The sequence below is a fragment of the Elgaria multicarinata genome, chromosome 10 (genome assembly GCF_023053635.1).
Source record: "Elgaria multicarinata webbii isolate HBS135686 ecotype San Diego chromosome 10, rElgMul1.1.pri, whole genome shotgun sequence".
Lineage (NCBI taxonomy): Eukaryota > Metazoa > Chordata > Lepidosauria > Squamata > Anguidae > Elgaria > Elgaria multicarinata.
In genome coordinates this window covers 55827999-55846560 of record NC_086180.1, presented here as the reverse complement: position 1 = coordinate 55846560, position 18562 = coordinate 55827999, and the positions used below count along the sequence as shown (strand labels likewise).

General features: G+C 45.2%; 1 protein-coding gene across 1 annotated transcript in view; it reads right to left on the bottom strand.

Moving 5' to 3' along the window:
• The window catches only part of LOC134404413 (phospholipid-transporting ATPase VD-like), a 54068-nt gene that overhangs the window by 16928 nt on the left and 18578 nt on the right, over positions 1 to 18562 (bottom strand). Inside the window, exons 4-13 of the mRNA XM_063135099.1 lie at positions 16822 to 17106; positions 13931 to 14125; positions 11328 to 11532; positions 10642 to 10727; positions 9061 to 9167; positions 8204 to 8335; positions 4871 to 4986; positions 4452 to 4704; positions 1310 to 1521; positions 615 to 797 (exon numbers count right to left, since the gene is read on the bottom strand). Of these exons, the coding sequence (XP_062991169.1) occupies positions 615 to 797; positions 1310 to 1521; positions 4452 to 4704; positions 4871 to 4986; positions 8204 to 8335; positions 9061 to 9167; positions 10642 to 10727; positions 11328 to 11532; positions 13931 to 14125; positions 16822 to 17106 (1774 nt within the window). The remainder of the gene's footprint in view (positions 1 to 614; positions 798 to 1309; positions 1522 to 4451; positions 4705 to 4870; positions 4987 to 8203; positions 8336 to 9060; positions 9168 to 10641; positions 10728 to 11327; positions 11533 to 13930; positions 14126 to 16821; positions 17107 to 18562) is intronic.

Sequence of the window (18562 nt, the reverse complement as noted above, 5' to 3'; positions counted from 1 at the left end):
GGCCTCAAATATTACGACCACATACCTGCAACGTTCTAGTTATGTTAATTTGTTTATCACCTTGAAACACAGTGCCATACAGCTCCCCAAGGAGGCAATCACTGTCACGGAATAGGGCCATGAATGTGCTCTTCTTGTGTTCAGTCAGTGCCTGGAAGCGTTGTGTGATCTTCACTCTGGCTCTGCTTGTTTCAAAGCCCACAGCTCCTTGGTCAACCAGGAGCTGACCAGGCTCCACAGTCCCAGAGGGTAGTCCTTCATACTCATGCCGTTACTTAAAAAGACTCCACTCCATTATTCTGCCTTAGACTTCTCCCCCATGTAAACCTGACTCTCAAAAAGAAATGGAAAGCTTCCACGTCAACATTTTGTCTAAGTTTTACTGGCTGTGCTTTAGGTAAGAACTCCATGTACCCTGCAGTTCCATCAGAATCGTGGTTTCTTTTCCCAAGCAAGCCAATGGTGGAGAAATCTCATCCATCAATGAGAGCTTCTCTTCTCTCAATGCAAAGAAGACTGCAGAGACCAAAAAGAGCTTTTGTTCTGCAGCAGACGGAGGTGTGCTACAGATACTTACCTTGAGTACTTACCCGGGGACTTACTCAGGGACTTACCTTGAGACGTGGTTGTTCAGGATCGGAAACAACAACCGTGTTGCAAATGGCAAGAGCAGTGAAGAATTCGCTGATGCACACAACCTCTGGCATAGGCGTTGCCGAGTCAAGCAGGGTGTAATTTTTCAAAGCAATTTGATGGAACTTGTATAGCAGTCGGATGTCTGGCACAACATCTGTCTCCTGTCAGTCAAGCCAAAAAAAGGACAGTCAGATTCTTCCATTTTCATGGCATGTGGTCAAGAAGGACCTTTTGAAACAGCCACACAGCACTGGAAGGTTCAGGGTTTCAGAGCAGACAGTGATTCGGGGGATCCCTGGCTTTTGTGCAGTTCCCCCCCCCTTCTAAATGGTTGAAATGCCCCTCCTAAGGCCGAGTTATTGGCAAAGAGGGCTTTCAGCTAAAATATGCTGGCGTTTTTGGCCCCACTCCTTTTGCCTTCAGCCCCACACACCACTGGAGTTCAGCCCCTCCCCCACGGAGCTACTCCGAAAGTGGATTTGGCCCACGGCTGAAAGAGGTTCCTCCCCTGCCCCGTCCCACTGTATGACCAGGCAGCTAAGGGTTACATAAAATGGGTGTCTTTCTTCTCTCTTCTAGAGCAAAAATAGCAAACAAAGACTTGTAATAGCAGGTGAGCTAATAGCTTCAGGAGACTTAGGTGTGAGCTGACTTGGATCTGAGGAACACTTACAAGTGGGCTACTGAAGGCCAGTTGTCTCGTGACCATAGTACTGGTGCTGCGAAATACACGGCTCAGAGATTTGCTCGACAGAAACGCACTCGATTTACGGCTGAAAAAACGTGATCTGGAGAGAGGTGGCAAAGAATCATGGGAAGGATTCCTCTGTGAGTCATCCTCGTCCTCATCCTCATCCCCATCCAGATATGCTTCCAGCCTCTTTGCTGGAGGGAAAACGTGGGGAAGGAGAAAGGGAGGGAAGAGGAGAAAAGACCACAGAGCTGTCAGGAAGAAGAAGATTTGAGTCCATTCGCTATCTAATCTTCTCCAACAATTTACAAGGAATTCAGTGTGTGTGTGTGTGTGTGTGTGTGTGTGTGTAAAAACTACCACCCTAAGCTCAAGGAGTCTGGCCTACATTTAAACTTCTTCTTTTTTCAAAATTTGTATACCACTCCATCCCTGGAGCAGATTCTACAGTGGTGAACATAAGAATTAGAACAGTAAAGGATACAAAAATTTAAAAACCATAATTATACTAAAAAAAAATCCAGTCATTTATTTAGCCATAAAACATGGTGACTTTATGGTCCAGCAGCCAAGTAAGGAGCAGGCGAGTAGACAGGAAGATACTGAGGACCAGGCTAAGCTTATCAGTGAATACCATATACACAAATATGCTGCATGGACTTGGAAATCCCATGGGGAGGCATGCAACGCAGAAGAAGAGGCCAGAAGTATAGTATTGTTTGCAGCTCTTCCCCCAGCACACACTCCAAAAAGAAGCTAAAGAAAAACAAAGGAAGAATATGGGAGCTACATGGTAAATCCTCTGCAGAAAGGATTTGTACTAGGGCTGTGCTCGGACGGACACACCCCAGATCCGCTCCAGATCCAGATCCCCAACTTCTGGATCACGTCCGCTCCACCCCGGGTCGATCCGCCTATGGTTTGCTCCGCTCTGCTCTGCTGCGGAGCTCCAGATCCAAATCAGAGCTCTGCGGCAGCCCCCTCAAAACTTACCTGCCTCCGTTGTGGTTTGGCAGCAGCTTCAACTGAAGCTGAGGACTCAAACAGGAAGACCAGGCCACACCCGCAGCCTGGTCTTCCGGTTTGAATCCTCGGCCTCAGTTGAAGCTGCTGGCGGACCGCAATGGAGCCAGGTCAGCCGCCCTCCCCCCTGCCCCTTACCTGGCTCTGCCGCCACCGCACACACTGCAGAGGCAGAAGCACCAGGTAAGGCCCCCTCCCTCCTCCCCTCTTACCTGGCTCCGTCACAGTCCAGCAGCAGCTTCAACTGGGGCCAAGAATTCAAACCGGAAGACCAGGCCTCGTCTTCCGGTTTGAATCCTCGGCCTCAGTTGAAGCTGCTGGCGGACCGCAATGGAGCCAGGTCAGCCGCCCTCCCCCCTGCCCCTTACCTGGCTCTGCCGCCACCGCACACACTGCAGAGGCAGAAGCGCCAGGTAAGGCCCCATCCCTCCTCCCATCTTACCTGGCTCCGTCACGGTCCGGCAGCAGCTTCAACTGAAGCCGAGGACTCAAACAGGAAGACCAGGCCACACCCGCAGCCTGGTCTTCCGGTTTGAATCCTCGGCCTCAGTTGAAGCTGCTGGCGGACCGCAATGGAACCAGGTAAGCTGCCCTCCCCCCTGCCCCTTACCTGGCTCAGCTGCCGTTGCCACACAGACTGTGGCAGCACCAGGTAAGCCCCCACTTACCTTTTTTTGGGAGCTCCGGATCGAGGCAAAGGATCCGCTTGGTCTCGATCTGCAGCTCCCCCAACCCAATCCATCTCTGCCTTTGTCAGAGGTGAATCAGGCGGTCTCGCTATCGCTTCTCCGATCTGAAGCGAAGTGGAGCACAGCCCTAATTTGTTCAACTTTGCAGTCTTCCAAAGTGGTTGTAGAGCATATTCATTGCTTGTGCCCCCTTATGCTTGTGCCACTTATTGTGGCAATCATTCCCTAATATTATTACTGAATCTGGTTGACTAGCTCTCTTATCACAATGCATGAAAGTGCAAGAGAGGTCACTGGCCCACTTTGTTTCAATGATTTTAACCAATTTCTAAATGCAACCACCAGAGGGCATCACTTGGTTCCTAACTAAGATGTCCCAGGGCCCATCTACACGGTGCGATTTTCACTGCTGGTCTCTCCCAAACCCTGCAGCATCGCAGTTCTGAAGCGACAACCACCGGGATACATGGGCAGCCCGCACTGAAGCCAGCTGAAGTCACACGGATACCCAAACAGCACTGAAACTGGAGTGATGGGATAATCAGTCAAAAAATGATTTGGGGAGGGGGGAGAATGGATTTTAGACCAGAAACGCCACACTAGTTACAGAAAGAGAGGGATGCACCATCTGAAACGCTTGATGATTATGTAACTTTTACTGAGTGGATGGAAGTGTGTTGTGTATGATTTCAATTTCTTCTCTCTTCTTTCATCCTAATCAGAATTGTCTGCATTTCTCTGGATTTCATGGAAAACACAATAAAGTGCCATGTACACCCGCAGAAGCCACAGCATGTTTTCGTCTGCTTTGGAGGAGGCGTGGGAGCCCTGTGCACCTCCTGGCATCCCTCTTCGTTTCTTTTTTAAAACTTGGGGGGGGGAGCTTCTCCCTGTGGCGGAGAGAGGCAGTGGCCATTAAGCTTGCTGGCTCACCCCTCTCCCCTGTCTGGGCAGGTGGCGACCAATCAGGGCTCGCTGTCCACTCAGACATGTCTCCGAAGCAGCTCCGAAGCAAAGTGACAGAAGGTAAACATGCGTTTGCACCTTGTTGAGAGAGAAATGTCGGGGTAAGTGACCAACTTTTTCAAAGCAGAGCTTCAGGGGTTTGCCCCTGGAATGCTTTGCAATGGTGCCTGCATTATGTAGATGAACTGCCATCACTCCGAATCCACCCCAGGGCAAACCCTTCATCAAGTCAAGCCCCTGCTCACAGGGCAAGTGGAGTTAATAACCTCTCGGAGGAAAAGAGGGCCTCAATCCCAGCAGATGAGCAGCAGGCAATGGAGAAGGTGGTGACAACTGTTCGCCCCACTGGCTTCTTCTTACTTAGGTGTAGGATGAGGCTGCTAGTTAGACAGTCCATCTATTTCCACCATACGAAAGCAACGATTCATCATTCTGCCTCAGCTTACCATTCTCCTCATGGCTGTGTTCACGTCCTGCAATGGTGCACCTCCGAAAAACCATTTTGTTTTCAGTGAGTGTTCCGGTCTTATCCGAGAAAATGTATTGTATCTGCCCGAGATTTTCTGCTATATTTAGTGATCCACATTGAATCCTGGTGTCTGTGGCTTCATCATATAAATCAATATCATTCTGGATAAAATAGATATGTCCCAATTTGACAAATTCAATAGAAACATACAGAGAAATTGGGATCAAGACCTGTCAAAGCAAAACAGAAGTGGATTTAGTATGGGTTGTTCATGAGACCAGATCCTGCTCACAATTGCACCAGAAAAGGTCTGGAACACTTCCCACAAATCCAGGTTACTCCAGTCTTACAATGATGTACATTAAGTAGCATAGGCTGAGCAAGCTGTGAAATTACCTGTAATAAAATAATCATTGTCCAAAACATTAAAAATCCTCCCCAGGTTGGAGAAAGTTGTTTTCCGGTATGGTAGAGAGGCGGCTCTGAATATCTGTTTAACCAAAATCCATGACCTTTAAAAAGGAAACACAGAAATATTTAGCAAAAGAGGACTACAAGTGGCATTGTTGATTAATACGATGTTACTAGCCTACTAAGTAAAGTACCAAACAACTTCTAAACTACCCCTGGGTTTTCTTTCATCATCTAAAGACTAAACTGTAATCCAAGCTTTGGCTATAATACTATATAGACTTCCTTGGAAATAGATCACAGTAAACTCAGCAAGATTACTTCTGATTAAACATGCTTAGGATTGTACTTGTCATACTTTCAAAAACGTATCACACAATCAAATATGGTTTTGCATCATCTGGACGATGCTTGTGTTAGAGCACAATCCTATTCATGCTCAGACAGAAATTACTTTTACAATTCCTTGCATGCTCCAGCCAGACAAACAAACATAGGATTGGAGAAAGTTGTTTTCCAGTACTGTAGAGAGGCAGAACGGAATGGAGGCTTAACCAAAATCCATGACCTTTAAAAAGGAAATACAGAAACATTTAGCAAAAGAGGACTACAAGTGGCATTGTCATCTTTACTGGATGTGCTTTTATATTGTATTTTACATCATGGTTTTATACTTTTGAATGGCTTTAACTTTTGTGAACTCCCCAGGGAGCTTTGGCTATTGGGCGGTATAAATGCAATAAATAAATAATCAATCAATAAATTTAATGCAATGATACTAGCCTACTAAGCAAAGTACCAAACAACTTCTAAAGTACCCTGGATTTATGGATTGTTTGAAGACTAAGGTGTAATCTAAGCTATGGCTGTAAACCTGTACACACTTCCTTGAAAATTAATCACTGAAAATTCAGCAGGACTTACTACTGATTAAACATGCTGATTAAACATGGATTGTACTGTACCATTAACTTGTCATACTTTCAAAAACGTATCACATAATCAGATAAGGTCTCTGGTTTTGCATCATCAGGACAATGCTTGCGTTAGAGCGCAATCCTATTCATGTTCGGACAGAAATTAGTTCTACAACTCCTTGCGTGCTCCAGCCAGACAAACATACATAGGATTGTGCCCCTTTTCACTTAATTCATTCACTAGCAATAGAATGAGATACATGTCAGAAATATTAAGGTAGCTACTACAACTATTCTGATACTGCTATATATACCAATATATCTCATTAACACCCATGGGTTAAAAGGTTATTGAATTTATGATGATAGGAAGGTGCTTTGTACCAGGCGAGAACATATTGCCCATCTACCCCAAAGGTGGGCAGATTGTGGCCCTCCCGATGTTGCTGGACTGTAACTTGCATCAGCATAGTCAATGGTTGGAGATCTTGGGAGTTGTGGCCCAACCACATCTGGAGGCCCACCAGTTGCCCACCCCTGATCTAACCCATTGCTGCCAACTGTCTGGCCACAACTCCCCAGGGTCTCCAGCAGGGCTGTTTCGCATCAGCTGCTACCCAGTCCTTTTAGTTAGAGATGCTAAAAAAGAAAAGGAATTGAGAATAAAACTGTTGGTATTATACTGCCTTTCTACAAATCTATTTTGCAACCACGCTTAGGATACTGTGTACAGTTCTGGGCACCACACCTAAAAAAAGGATATTATAGAGCTGGAAAAAGGGCAACTAAAGCGATTAACGGGCTGGAGCATCTCCCCTATGAGGGAAGGTTACATCAACTGGGATTGTTTTGCTTGCAAAGAAGGAGGCTAAGGGGAGACCTGATAGAGGCGTATAAAATTGTGCATGGTATGGAGAATGTGGATAGGGAGACATTTTTCTCCCTCTCTCAAAATACTAGAACCAGGGGACATCCCATGAAGCTGATTGGTGGGAGATCCAGGACAAATAAAAGGAAGGACTACTTCACACAGCACATAGTTAAATGATGGAACTCACTACCACAAGATGTAGTGATGGCCACCAGTTTGGATGGCTTTAAAAGGGGGTTGGATAAATTCCTGGAGGCGAAGGCTATCATTGGCTACTATGCCTGACGATTGTGTGCTATCTCCAGTATTCGAGGCAGTAAGCTTGTGTGCACCAGTTGCTGGGGAACATGGGTGGGAGGGTGCAGTTGCACCATGTCCTGCTTTTGGTCCCTGGCCGATGGCTGGCTGGCCAGTGTGTGAAGAGAGTGCTGGACTAGATGGACCCTTGGTCTGATCCAGCCTCAGGGCACTTCTCATGTTCTGATGTTCTGATGCAGAGATCAGTTCCAGGATGAAAGATGTGCTCTGCCATTGAGCTACAGTGGCAAAGGAAATCAGTGATTGGTTCACCACATTAGCCAAACACATGGTGTTTTGCAACAGAGCTCTGTGTAAACAGAACTCAAATAGAGGACATTTAGGCAGCAATCCTATACACACTTACTTGGAAGTAAGTTCCACTGAATTCAGACAAACTTACTTCTGAGTTAACGTGGATAGGATTGTGCTGTAAGGCCTTCAAAACTACCAGCAAGGAGGACTGATAGCTACTTTAACAGAACTACAAGGGAGACTAGTGAGAGAAAGATTATAATACATAAAGAGCAAGCACCCACTGTAAAAAGGAATCGTAGTATATTGACATAAAATAACATGAAATTAATATAAAAATCAAAGACGTAACTGCTTCTTCACTCAATGCATGAATGCAAATAGGAAAGGCTTGTGTGGTATTCTGAAGATCAATAAATCAGGATGGTGGCATGCTACGTTAGGCAAAGAGTGCCAAAATGTGGACCTTTTGGCCAAAGATCTTCAGAATTAATCATCCAGGAATTTCAAGGATCATTAGAGGAGGATGGGAATATATTTGTGAGAAAATTACTATAGTAAAATTAGCCAAAAAAACCCAGCAGAATCTTCCACCTCTAGATGGCGCTGTATCAAAAAAACACAATGGAAGTGAACAGATGAGAAGTATTCAATTTAAACCCTTTGTTGCCCCTCTCCTCCCATGTAATTCAGCCCATAACACCCACCCCAAATAGCCAGGAAGCACAAAAGCCCCAGGAATACAATGCGGTTTTCCTTAATATAGAGACACTCTCAAAGTCAGGCATGTTGCAAGGCCCAGTTCAGGGCTAGTCATTTGGGTGCAAGCAGTGATGCAGTTCAGTCCATACCTGAACAAAAAGTTGCAACAGCAGAGATTGTTGCCTGAACAAAAGGTTGCTAAAACAGAGCGTCTCAGACAAACTTAGGAAGAGAGAATATCCTAGTTTGTTGATTGGATGTTAACTCTTAACTTACCAACTGCCACTATAAGGCACATCACAAATAGAAGCAGAACACTCCAGATGATATCGTGGTTCAACTTCTTCTCTAGTTGGCTCCTCTTGTAACGAAACCCGGAGTTGTTTAACATTGCTTTCGTTTCATGACCTTTGGGTGTACAAAGGACATTGCATCTTTTAATGAAATTGAAAGGCTTAAATATATATCCCACAAAGGTTAAGAACAGTAAACACTTAAGAAAATATTTATAATAAATATTATGATTTTGTGCAATTTGTCCCTGGGACTCTTCACGCTAGCTCAATTAAAATGGCCACCTGAATTGCAAAGATGCCTTTCTTGGTCAGTCATGGCTAGCTCAGATCCCATCAGGCTATACTTGGCATTGGGGGAGGGGTTCCCCAACGTGCATCACTTTACACTTGCTTACCATGAACCACACTTGCCAGTTAGATGCCCACTCTCCCAGTTTGGAGAGAACCTTTTGGAACTCATCACAATCCCTTTTTGTTTGAACTACTCTAAATAATGTGGTGTCATTGTCAAACTTGGGCACTTCACTGCTCACTCCTAATTCTAGACGATTGATGAACAAGTTGAAAAGCACTGGTCCCTATACAGATCCCTGTGGAAGCCCACTATTTACATGTCATTATTGGGAGAATTTACAGTTGAGTTTTATTCTCTGCTTTCTGATCTTTAACTACTTACGGACCATAACAGGACCTCTCCTCTTACTCCATAATTGCTAAGTTTGCTCAGGAGTCTTTGGTGAGGAAATCGGCCAAAAGCCTTTTGGAAGTCCAAGTAAACAATGTCTCCTGAATTCTCAGGCTCTGCAACCCCCAGCACTATCTATCCACAGTACTGACCTGCATACACCACAATGCCAACGACAGCTTCTGTATTTCTGACAGTGCATCCTCGCATCAGCAAGTTTTCCTTATTCAGTCCCACTCGCTCCTTATTTGAATTCTCACTGTAAAGACAAATCCAGCTGTGACTGTTATCTCTCTGGGATAATCCTCAAGAGTCATTCACTCATGCTATCACACCACACTAGGCTAACACTTCACATATACTTCCAATACCTGTGGGTACACTTTTGAAATGATGCATCATAGAGCAGCTTTAAAAATTTGGACTAGTGTGTGTCTGGTGCTGATACTGGATAGAAAATTCGGCTGAGGGCACCTTCAATAGAACTGCTTCCTTTTGTTTCATCGTGGGTGACCCAGTTGGGTGACACATATAGTTGGGAATACCATTTTGCACTTTTTAGGGGCAAAAAGTCAATTTTGGGGTCATAGTTAAGATCCGACTTGTCTGATCTGCCCCAAATTTTGCATGTGGATAGCTATGGGAATTTGCTGGTGGATTAGCTAGCTGTGGTCTATAACACAGTTTATTGTATGGTGTTATAAAGAAGAAGGATTATCCTCCATGTAGGGCTTTAGGGACGGAGATTAGCATTGCCCTTTGAAATACAAGTCTGTGGGGAGTTCTTTTCTACTAGATAGGCTATGGTAGAAATGTTTTTTAAGTGTGAAAATTGAAGGAAAAAAAGAGTGAAAAGACATGGCCAATGGCCTGTCATGCAAAATATAGATGGAAAGACACCAAAATTGCCAGGCTGGGAGACAATGGGCCATCTAGCAGTGAGGTCGAAATCCAGCAATATTGATCAAAGACTGGGGAAGATATGAGTTTCCGGGGGGGGGGCGGCCCCCAAAAAACCATGTTTGTTTCTTTTGAGGGGAGTTGGAGGCATGCAGCCAGAGGGGGAGGATTTCAAGTGGCACCTCTGGAGTCCCATGGCAGAGCAGCGTGGTCCAGCTCAATCAAGATTTAAGGTAGTGAAAGGAAATTGGCTGAACCCCTCCCTTGCGGGAATGGTAGTTGATTCACATGTTTGGTTTATTGAAGTTAACATGCTTTTGAAAGGCTGCAATAGAAAGTGCAGGTGCCCTGCCCTCTTTTAAATCTGGTCACTCTAGTATAGCTCCTGCAGCTTTAACTGCTGTGATGAAGAGGGAATTTCACCAGGTTCTCCATATATACAAATGACACCTGCTGAAATTCCCTTTTCTATGCAACTGTTAAAGATACAGGCACCCTGTCCTCCTTTTCATATGGTCACCCTAGTATCCCATATATAGCCCCCCTGAGGCCCACACCAGCACCAACCCTATAGCCAGAAGAGAAGCAGAAGGAGGCACCAAGGACATGTCTTTACCACATATATGGCAAGTGACAAAGGGCAGGAGCCCACTGGGATCCTCATGTGACTCTTGAACCATAGGACTTTGGGATCTATCACTCAACAGCCTGAGTGCTCAGATTTACTAGGATTGGGGCCTGGGGCTGGGAATTGCTAATCCTTGTTTTAAAATCTTACACCGTTATCAACAGGACACAATTGACAGGGTAAGAACTTATCCCAAGGTACTTACAGAAAGCCCCGGAAGGAGTTGAGATCATTGTTAGGGGGCTCACATTCTATTTTGCCTGAGAAGGTTTCCGGATTAAGTTCAATAGCCTATATGCACATGGGGGAGGAGAAGGAGGAAAGAAGGATGTTCATACATGACATGCAGCAGTTTCAAGAAGTAACGAATTCTCTTGTGGGTAACTGTCCCCACCTTTTCCAAAACTCTCTGAAGTTCCCAGAGACCCAGCAGCTTCAAGGCCGAGAGCGGGGAGTGTGAACAACTACTCCCATGGGAACTTCTTACAGAGATAAGCTTGCAGAGACAGCTGGACATTCTCAAACCCTTTCCCAATAAATCTACCCACTAGGTACAAGGCCAGCCTTGTACCTATACCTGACACCACCAACCAAAAACCAATTTGTAAGGAGGTATCCTGGAATGAAATTGAACAACACACTACTGCTTTAAAGCGCTTTATAACTGTTTTGACCACTGTTGGGGCCCAGGATACACACCATATACCATTGTCAAAACTGTTATAAAGTGCTTTAAAGCAGTAGTGTAGATCCAAGTCCCAAATGAGGCACAAATGGCCCTGTTGCTTTCAAGAACAACTGACTTCTCTAGAACGTTTCCTGACATCACAAGCCGAACGTGGGTTATGTCCCCACATGTCTTGCAGCTCTCAGAACAAAGGCAATGCCTACCTGCTCTGCATATCCTTTGACCACCTGCCTCTCTTTGAGATTGGTCTCCCCATCAAGGCTTGATGTCTCCAGGTGGCAGATGCCGTCTCCATCGCTAGAATATATCAGCACCATATCGGCTGGAATCTCCTCATTACAAGACAGACGGATAATATCACCAACATGAACATCTTTCCAGAACTTGGCTTTGTATTGCTTTGCTTTCCTGAAAAATAGGGCATCGGGGGAATCAACTCTGACTTTAAAAATGAAGAATAAAAAGGGAAACTCTATAATTATAAAACAATTACAGCATTAAAAACACTCGTGGTGTTTTTTCTAGATGGACATGATGGACTTTGCCGAGTCATGCTCTGACGATTAAGGATTTTATCCCTGGATTTTTTTGGTAGGCCCAATTTCTGAAGGTTTTCTGTTAAAAAAAAAAGTGATGTGATGCCGGTGACTGATGTATCTAATGGAATAATTGTAACCTTTTCCTGTTGCCATAGTTCTTCAAGTTTCATGGCCAGTGGTGTATATTTTTCTCTCTTTTCCTCTTCCTGTTCTACAACATTTTTATCATTAGATATTGCTATATCAATGAGGTAAATGTGTTTTCTTTTTTGTCTATAAGTGTTCTGTTTGGTCGGTTGCAAGGTATTGTCTTGTCGTTATGAATTGTTCTGTCCCACTATATTTTATGATCTGCGTTTTCCAAGATTGTTTCAGGCAAGTATGTATACTACGGTGTAGGTAGTTCAATGAGGTTGAATTTGAAGGGCAGTTGTTGGCAAATGACTTTTGCAGCTGTATTGTGCCTGCCTGTATAGTCCATTGCTGCCAGTATTTTACATCCTCCTGTTACATAATCTATTGTTTCTTCGAACTGATTACATTTTCAACATGAATCTGTTGTTACACTGTTATCTATTATTATTATTATTATTATTATTATTATTATTATTATTATTTCTTTAACATTTTAAAAATACCAAAGAAAACCCCAAAACAAGTTATAAAATAGGGTCATGGTTAATCCATTCCAGGATATGAAAAATTCAATTTTCCCATTTTTTAATTATTATTTTTTAAATGAAGTCAAGAAGCATGCAGGTTTATATCTTCCTTGCACACAAAAATGCTCTGTTTCGATGAGGCTCTGACTGGGCAGAGACTTGCACATAACAGCAAGCCACTGTGGGTGGATTTCCTCGTAGGGCTTGCCGTCTCCCATTTCAAAAGTTCAAGCCATGGGGGTGGCGTGCTGTAGCTGATCATTACATGTAAACCTGGTGAGGGTGGGTAATCATGGTGGTTAACAAGCCACCCAGATCCCGTGGTGTTTTAGGGTTGTGTGTGGCTTGTTAACAACCCCAGCAACCTACCCAGTGACAAGCAGCAGTGCAGCTCCTCCGCAGCTTGAATTCTTGGAATGGCGGCTGGTGCTACAGTGAGAAATCTTGCAGGGAGGTTCACCCATGGTGGCATCTTGTTATGTGCAAACTGGCTCTGTGTGTCTTTAGGGAGCAGGGCTGTTCACCCAAGACTCTCCTCAGGCATACCTTGACTTGATGCCCCATGTGCACAGTGCAGTATATGCAATTCCAACCTGCATTATCACACTCCCTGTCCTCCATGCAGATGTACTGGTCAGATAGGATCTACCTGCACGGGATTCAATGCCTATAGGTCCCTCTTCAAATGTGATGGCCAACACACAGCCATCGGCTATGGTGCACTGGGAGGGCAACTGAGATCTCGCAGTAAGAGCCTCAACTAGGACAGCCATAGGCAAGAGAGGACAGAGCTCGTGCCTCTTTAAAAGATGGGGAGGGGGATTTCAGCAGGTGAAGCTAGTCATGCAGGAGTCATGATGGTTCCTTTACCAGAGAGGAGACAAATCAGGTGTCCAGCAGGGCCAGGGACTTTTTCCATGGTTGGGGGGAGAGTTGCCTGAGCAGTCTTCCTCAGATCCAGAACTATTTTTTCAATAAAGTTCAATTGTGGCACATTTGGAACATTTTCTAGTGTTTTATTTTCTCCAGATAATTTCCCAGATAATTTTGTGAATAATGTATGTAAGCCAATTGCAAATACAGTAATAGGCAAGTGTGGCAGTTTCAGAGATGTGCGAGAGAATACATATATATCACTGAAATAGATATATGTCTCTGAGAGAAATGGAACTAAGAAATAGTGACAGTGAACCTGAAGAGACAGCCAGCATGGCCAATGCGGATGTAAACTGTAGTCCAAACAAGTGGAGGGTACCAGTTTGCTTACCCCTGATCAATGGTATGGGAAGCCACTAAGCGGTTCAGGAAAATCAACCAGTATTCAATCCTCTTACTCGTCTCCTGACGCAGGTCATCCATAGGATGACCCAATCAATTTCAATTCCAAAACTGAGCTGGAAGCCTGATTGGAATAAATCTAAACATTCAGCTCCAGTAAACATGTGACCTCACATTCAAACACTGGTAAGAAAGATTTGACAGAGATTTGGCCATTGTCAGAAACAGATTAGTGGATTGCAAGTACTATTAGTCTCATGAAAAAGTGAAGAGACATCATTATTGTATTGTTAAAGGCAACAGTAAGATTGCATCTGATTTACTTACCTACAGTAGACTTGGGTTACTAAGTTGTTTATCTTTCTATCTAATTTGTATTTTGTGCAATCCTCCAGGGCATCTTTGATTGCAATAATGGAGAGAACCACAACAAGAGGGATCATTGTGATTTCTTTTTTAAAGGCTTCCACCGCTGGAACCCAGTTTAGCAGAACGATAAATAAGAAATATAAATTGGCAGCTCTGAAACAAAGCAAAAACACACAGAGGATACAAGTCTCAGCCACTGCAGGTAACAACCATTTCTACAGCTGGATTTTATTTATTTATTTTATTTACAATATTTATATACCACTCACCATCCAAGGATTTTAGAGAGGTGAACAAATAGAACAAACGAATAAAACCAGAATAAAAACACATTGCACTTTTTTTTAAAAAAAAATGGCAATAAAACCCACAGAGGGTCATTCAGAGAAACAACATTTTCAGGAGGTGCTGGAAGGAATCCAAGGTTGGCACCTGCCTGACCTCCAAAAGCAGGGAATTGCATAGGATGGGGGCCACCACACTGAAGGCTCTTCTCCTGGTGGATTCTTACTGGACCATAGGTCCATGTGGAACCACCAGGAGCAGGCCCTCGGATGACCTCAGTGACCGAGCAGGTTGGTAAGGGAGAAGGCGCTCTTTCAGGTATCCTGGTCTCAAGTTATTTAGGGCTTTGTACACTTGTACTAGAACCTTAAACCTGGCCCAGTAGTGAATAGGCAGCCAGAGCAGTTCCCTCAGCAAAGGAATCATATGATGAAAAGGGGGCAACTCCCAACAACAGCTGAACGGCTGCATTCTGCACTAGCTCCATCTTCTGGAGCAGCTTTCAGGGCAGCCCCACATAGAGCACCTTGCAGTAATCCAGCCTTGAGACTACTAATGCCTGTACCACCATGGCCAACCTACCCCTGTCCAGGAAAGGCTGTAGCAGGCAAACCAAGGGAAGCTGGTAAAAGGCACTCCGAGCTGCCACGGCCACTTGGGACCCCAGCAACAGAGATAGATCTAAGAGTACTTCCAAATTACAAACCCGATCTTTCAGAGGGAGTGCAAGCCCATCCAGAATAGGCCATGAGCCTATCTCCCAGAGTTGGGATCCACTCACCCACAGGGCTTCCATCTTGCCAGGAATCAGTTTATTGGCCCTCATCCAGCCCATTCCTGAGTCTAGGCACTGGTCCAGGATTTGCACAGCCTCGCCTTATTCATATGTCACAGGGAGACAGAGCTGCATGTCATCAGCATACTGGTGGCATTTGGCTCCAAATCCCCTAATGACCACTCCCAGTGGCTTCATAGAAATGTTAAATAGCACTGAGGACAAGATGGTGCCCTGCGGAACCCCAATTTTTGGGTAGGGGGTGCAAGTAGATTGCCTTGCCTAGGGCGCAAAGTAGTCTGGCACCAGCCCTGTCCATTAGTCTCCTGGAGCGGATCATCTGAACGTGTCTTCCACCCCCTGCATGGTCTCACCATGACAATGAGGTTTCCTGGGGGACCCAATCTTCAGACTGCCCATCTCACAACTTGGAGAAAACACCAGATCAAGAGTATGCCCTGCTTCATGTGTTGGGCTGACAACAAACTGAGACAGCACCATGATTGTCATGGAGGCCACAAAGTCCCAAGCTGGAGCCCTAGAGACTCCTCATCATGGAAGTTGAAATTACCCAGAACCTCTGTCTTGGGTTCCTCCAACACCACACTTAAGACCACCTCTGCCAGCTCGGTCTCGGAGGATGGTGGGCAGCAGGGACGGTGGTACACCAGCAGCATCCCCAATCTGCCTCAATGGCCCAACACCAGGTACAACCCCTCAAGGCCTGCTCCAAAGTGGAATGGTTTCCTGGTGATAGAAATGGAGGTTCTATAAATCACGGTGACTCCTCTCACCCAGCCCTCCAATTTATGTTGGTGCTGCACTGGGTACCCATGTGGGCAGAGCTGAGTCAGATCAACCCCACCAGGTACATGAGAGCTGGAGGAAGGGGTTAGAAGAGGAACAGTGAATAGATACCTGCGTTGATGTCCCAAACCCCTCCTCCTACCATATCTCCTTCTGCCCCAAATCACTGGACTAGTGGAACCCCCTCCATGTGTACTTGTGTCAGGGTTTCCCAAGCACATCCCTACCACACCAAGACCACCTACACACTCTCAGCATCCACTCAGCATTCAAACATACCCTCAAACATACACCCCACTCATAGAACAATAACCCCCCACCCAAACTAACACAGTCAGAAGTTGTAGCTTGTGGTTAACCAGCCACTGGTCACATTCAAGACACCAGGCCTGCAACCATCCAAGCAACAAAGAGAATAAAGTGCTTTTTCCTAGCCGTTCAGTCTCCTTCCATTAGTACCTGCTCATTCCATTGACCACCTGGAGTGTGTCCACACTTCTCCCCATGGCTCTCACCCAAGAAATACTCTTACTTCAACTACCACAGGCTCCTACCCTGGTCAGACGAAGCAGCTCTCACACATGAAGCCCCTAACCTCTGCCTCTCACTCAGGGTATAAGCAATAAGACATAACTATAGCTATTGTGAAGAGATCCCTGCTCTCACTCAGGGAAACCCCACTGATCACAAACCAGGTGATCAATAAACAAGCAGAAAGTGAACAGCCCGAGAAAGAGAGAGAAAATGTGAGGCACCCTCGCTCTTGTGGCATCCCTGAAGGGGCAAACAAAAGGGGCGTGCCACCTTTGGTGGCGCTGCCTTTGGGGACACCTCTACTGGGGTGGTCCACCAGTGGTGGTCTGCCACCTAGTAGCCAGGCAGTTTAAATCTCTCTCTGGTGAGTCTGCTACAACACACTGACATGGCGATCATTGTGGAAGTTGTAACGCTTCTTCTTATTTTCACAATTGCATGCTTTTACCTGTGAAATTGCTGAAACAAATTCTTTGGTATAAAGTTCCATAACCTGTACTTTGTCGTCCGTATCCTGTTGTTCTGATACAGGTTAGAGACTTTGTCGTATTCTTCCTTACAATGCTCCAGGCATGGTACGACTGTCCTGCATCTACTGGGTTTCTCCTGCAAACGGTCCAGTCCTGATGAGGAGGGTCCTGGAGCTGGTTGTGAAAGAATCCTGGACCTGCGATGGCCTCTGCCCACAGCAGACATCAGGCGTCTCCAACGGCTCCTGGCTTTCCCATGTTTCCTGAGTAGCATAATAAAATTCACCACAAAGAAAGGAAGAAAAATAAACTTGGTGATGTGTTAGTTGAAATACACATTACAAGCAAGGATCAATCCCCAAATGCCATTTTGTGTTGAGAAAATCCAATGTATACAAAGGCAGTTTTTAACCTTATGATAAGGAATGATCATCTTTCAACTTCAGTTACTAACCATTTCAAAGAGACTAGAAATCTTTGACTTAATTAATGTAACGGCACAATGACATTAGACAACTATTTACTTGGGTTTTATTTACATTTCACATCAGAGGATAGCTACTTCTCCTTTGTTATGGACATAAAATCAGAAGACCTCACACACAACACACTTTTCGAATGGTTCACTGTCAATTTCTGTGCTCGACTGGAGAGCTCTATGCATCCCCAGGCAGGGTACAGGAGCAGTGGCCTAAAATCCCAACACTAAAATGCTCATATAGCCGAGAGTATCAAGATACACCCAGCCTATAGCTGCCAACCCCCAGAGTGGCCTCTCACACAACTTAGTCTTATATGCAATATCATAGTGACCAGAGATGGGAAAGTCTGAAAAAGAAAAGGAAAAAAGCAGAAAGAAGGCATTCTGTGACACTCAGGTGACCTGAGCCTCAAGTAACAAGATGGCTGTAGCAGAGCCCCCAAGTGATGAACATAACAGTCAGAGGGAAATGTAACCCCTCCAGAACAGGTTGAGAATCCTCCATCTGGTTGGAAGTCCCACCCACTAACAGCATGTTAATGTTGTCTGGATTGAGTTTCAGTTTATTAGCCCTTGTCCAGTCCATTGTCACAGCTGGACACCAAACTAGCGCATACACAGCCTCACCTGTCGAAGGTGAATAGGTGAAATAGGGTGCATGTCATCGTGCATTCCAAAACTCTGAAGGATCACATGCAATGGTTCTACAAGAGACAAAACCAACCCTTGCAGAACCCCATATTGGAGAGACCACAGGGCCATGCAATGTTCCCAAGCACTACGCTCTGGAGCTGCCCATCAAAATAGGAGTGAAACCACTGCAATGCTGTGCCTCCCACTCAACTCAGCAAATCGTCCCAGAAGCGTATCAAAAGCTGCAGAGAGATCAAGGAGAATCAACAGGCTCACACGTCCCCTGTCTCTCTCCTGACATAGATCATCATACAGGGCGACCAAGGCTGTTTACCCACCTGAAGCCCGGAGATGGATCCATTTTCCTCCAAGACTGCTTGCAGCTGCTTGGCAACCACCCGCTCAAAGGCCTTGCCCAGGAACACTTGCCATTATCCTAAAATCATTAAGATTTTCCAGAGATTCTATGGTAAGAAAAATGGTGAAAGCGATGGAAAAAATGGAAGGGTTAGTAGTGGAGGACTTTGCCTGGACACCCCATAAAATCCTGTGAATGAGGCAGGACAACTGCACAATAAAAGCCTCGTCTGGAAGCACTCATCCTA